The sequence below is a fragment of the Pteropus vampyrus genome, unplaced genomic scaffold (assembly GCF_000151845.1).
Source record: "Pteropus vampyrus isolate Shadow unplaced genomic scaffold, Pvam_2.0 Scaffold44, whole genome shotgun sequence".
Lineage (NCBI taxonomy): Eukaryota > Metazoa > Chordata > Mammalia > Chiroptera > Pteropodidae > Pteropus > Pteropus vampyrus.
In genome coordinates, this window is record NW_011888825.1 from 879050 (window position 1) to 882743 (window position 3694).

The 3694-nt window shown below is 40.1% G+C and overlaps 1 protein-coding gene across 1 annotated transcript in view; it reads left to right on the forward strand.

The window, feature by feature from the left end:
- Positions 1-3457, forward strand: part of ODF4 (outer dense fiber of sperm tails 4) — a 7176-nt gene extending 3719 nt beyond the window's left edge. The window contains 3 exon segments of the mRNA XM_011359116.2: positions 1305-1439; positions 1629-1785; positions 3300-3457. Coding sequence (XP_011357418.2) covers positions 1305-1439; positions 1629-1785; positions 3300-3312 — 305 coding nt within the window. The 3' untranslated portion in view covers positions 3313-3457.
- The last annotated feature ends 237 nt before the right edge of the window (positions 3458-3694 follow it).

The window sequence follows — 3694 nt, forward strand, 5'->3', positions numbered from 1 at the left end:
TGTTTAAAATTTATTCGATCAGGTAATATATGAACAGAGTGAAAATTAAAAAAATACAGAATATTACATAGTGAAATGAGCCTTCCACCTCTGGCTTTTAGGCTCCCTTCTCAGTCCCTCCTTTTTTTCTAGAGATACTTTATTTGGAGACAATCATCTAGCGTATCATCATTTTTAATGAACACATAATAATCCAGTTTATGGGTACACTGTAATTTATATAATAAATCTCTTGTTGGACATAGAAATATCTGCAAATAAGACTCTTGTATATAGATTTTGGTGCAGACCTTGGATTATTTCTTCAACACAAATTCTGAAAAGAAGCATTGCTGGGTCAAAGGGCCTTAACAATTTAGATTTTTTTTTTTATATTTTGTGCCATATCACTTGCCAGATATGCTGCCCATTAGCAGTGTGTGAGAATGCCTCTTTTTTTTCTAAATCCTTTCCTACACTAGTTATCATCACTTTTGTTTTGATCTTTAATAGATTAAAAAAATCACATTTAGTTTGCAATTCTATGTGTTGAGCTTCATGTGTTTATTGAACATTCCGATTTCTTCGAGAATTGCAGTTCAAGTCCTCTGCCTATTTTTGAGGTATTTGTTTCATACGGTCAGGCTTATCAAATGAACTCCATATCAAAAATCTCTGCCTGTATAATAAGTGAAAGCAATATTTTATTGTTATCTCAAATGTACATTTCTTTGATTATTAATGGGCCTGAACATTTTCTTGTATTCGCTCATTTGATTATATTTTATCTTTTATGAATCCTTGGTTCATCCTGTTTTCTCCATTTCCCCAGAAAGTTTTAAGCTGTGGACAAATGATCCAGTTTTTTGGATGGCCAAGATAACCTTCTGCCTCACCCTGGGACTGGGCTTCATCTTTCCCATCTTTCCCATCTGCCATACTTGCCTGGTTGTCAGAGATTGCTCTTCTATGGCTGGATTGGAATTGTCATGAGCTTCTAGGAAGGTGCTCATTAGCTCTGGAAAAGGTGCTTAGTTTCCCCTAACCCACATCTCTCTGGGCAATGGGGTAGAGGTTTTGGGAATAGGGTAGAGGTTTTGTGGGTGGTAGTAGAACAGACTGGTAGTTGTTGACCAAGAATTGATTTTCATCATTTCCTGGTCACTGGAGAGGTGGAGGTGAGCAGTTGATTCCCATGAACCTTTGGGGCTGTGTACTCTGTGCGCGGTGATGGGAGCTGTAGTTTGTGGCTGTAGCTCAGCAGACGAGAAGAGTCCCTACAGGATTCTTGTGTGAGAATGACCTCACTGCTTCCTGTCTCCTAGCTATCTTCATTTTTTTCACCCTTTTGTTGTTTCCTATTAACATCTGGATCTTCAAGTTGAAGAAAAATTTATCAATCCCTATTGGCTGGAGCTATTTCATTGGTTGGGTGGTTTTTGTCCTATATGTCACCTGTAGTAAGTGGCCTGGAGGGCCCTGGGAAAGAAGGGACATGGATGGGTTAGGGCAGAGAAAATGTAGAGAGAGGGGGCTGGCAGTCCACAGGGATAGGTTCTTAGGGACTTATTTTCCCTTTGATTTCACCCTGCTTGCCACTTTCTTCCCACTCTCTGACTTTCCTCTCCTATCCCCTTATTCTTTTCCAGCGTTCCTCTGCTACTTCAACCATAAACATTTCTGGAGTCTGATTGTGAGCCATCCCTCCAGCACCGTGCCCTGCATCAGCAGTTCCAGGTCAGACTCTCCAAATGATCAGATCGTCTCAAACACCTCTGTCAACCAAGAAGAAGTCCTGGATCTTGAGTAAGAAAAAGCATCTCAGTAACCTTTTTTTGAACTCCTGGCATCAAGTTTTGTCCATTCATCTGAATTGCTTTCCTCATTCTTCCCACAAACCTTGAGGATACTGGCCCTCTTCCCTGCAAATAATTAGAAAGGAAGGATTTTAGACAAGCTTTCCCCTCCTCCTCTTGTCTCTGTTTTACCTACAACTTGGGCGATGTGGAATAAATTGTGTGCCTCTTGTTTATCATGTCTGGCAATTGTTGAGACAAGACAATCTTAAAGAGAGGAAGGGAGAAAGAACAAGTTTGTCTCTCAGTTCTTTCTGCCTAGGAGTGTTTTGGCACCCTCCTGTTTAACCTGTCCTAGTTGTCTTCATTACCAAACCTGTCCAACCTCTCCTACAGCATACTTGTACACAGGTAAATCCCTCTTTGAGAGCTAAACCTCTTTAAACTTTGTTACCCCAGCTCAACATTTGTTAGTTAGTAGGTAGGGGGAAGTGATCAGGAGAGAGATATCCCTTATGAATTTGTTGGCATTATTATTCACAGTGAAGAATTCAAGAGCAAAATGACCCCAAGGTAAGAGGGAGATTAAACAATGAGAAAACTATAGGGAGTATGGTTCTATGATGTGCCCTGGGCAGCAGGCCCACGCTCTGTGTCTAGCTCAGATGACTGATAATTCATAGAGCCCTGTGCTTGAATACCGCCAGTGCAAACTCCAACTCTACCTCCATCTCCTCCACTTCCACCACCACTAACTGCATCAACTTCACTACCTCCACCACCACCCACCAAGCCCACTCTCTGGCTGCTATAGCTCTCCACCCAAGCCTCGCATATTTTCTACCCTGTAACGGCAGGAATAAAACATGATAAGGAAGGAAACATTGAGGTTGGGCCCTAAAGTCAAAAGAAAAGTTGCACATTTGGATATAAACTCAGTTTCACAAAGACATGCAGCAGCTAGCTTGGACAGTGCTAGCAATGACTTTTGGGATTCCAACATCTTGCACAGAAAAGGTAGCCTCCCAGGAGAGCACTTAATGACTGATATTTGTCATGTAATATCTCTCCAGATGGAGCCATGATACCAGCCAGCTAGAGAAGTGGAGGGACAAATTGTGAGTGGATTGGATATGGTAAAAATATATGTATTATTAGGTTGAACCATATGATACTGCTGTTTTAGCAGTTAAATGTTGGCAATTTCATTGTATCAAGCTACTATATATGACTGATTTCTATTGGAGTTTTTTAAGACTATTATTCTTACCATAGCTGACTAGGAGATGTGGAATTTCCAACCTCATTCCAAGCAAATATTTTGAGCAATGAACCCAATACATGGGCTTGAAAATTAGGCAGAACAAAAAAAAAAAGAAAGGAAGGAAGAAAGAAAATTAGGCAGAACGACATTCCACAATCCCTACTCATTATCCCCGTTATATTCCTCTCCTGAGGTAGCTTGTAAGGTTTTATTGGAAGACTTGTTTGTTTATTTATTTATTATTTTTTAAATGCCTACAGCACCTGTTCCTAGATGGTCTCCTATCCAAGTACTAACCAGGCACAACCCTGCTTAGCTTCCGAGATCAGACGAAATTGGGCACGTTGAGGATGGCATGGCCGTAGACTGGAAGACTTGTTGAATTAATCATCTTGGAGGAAGAGATACAAAACAAAGGGATGTCATAACCTCTGTCTTAGAGACTTCTGTCTTAATTGGAGAAAGTGACTTTGTGATTTTGTAGAAGTCATAAACTCAAATGCCTACAGAGGGTAGGCAGGGAGCATAAATGAATAAAGGGGGCCATTCTTACAGTCTATACATAATTTTCCTCTTTTGATAAAAACCTAGTATATTACCTATTGCTGGATAAAAATTACCCCAAACTTAGTATCTTAAAATAATAAATATTTAT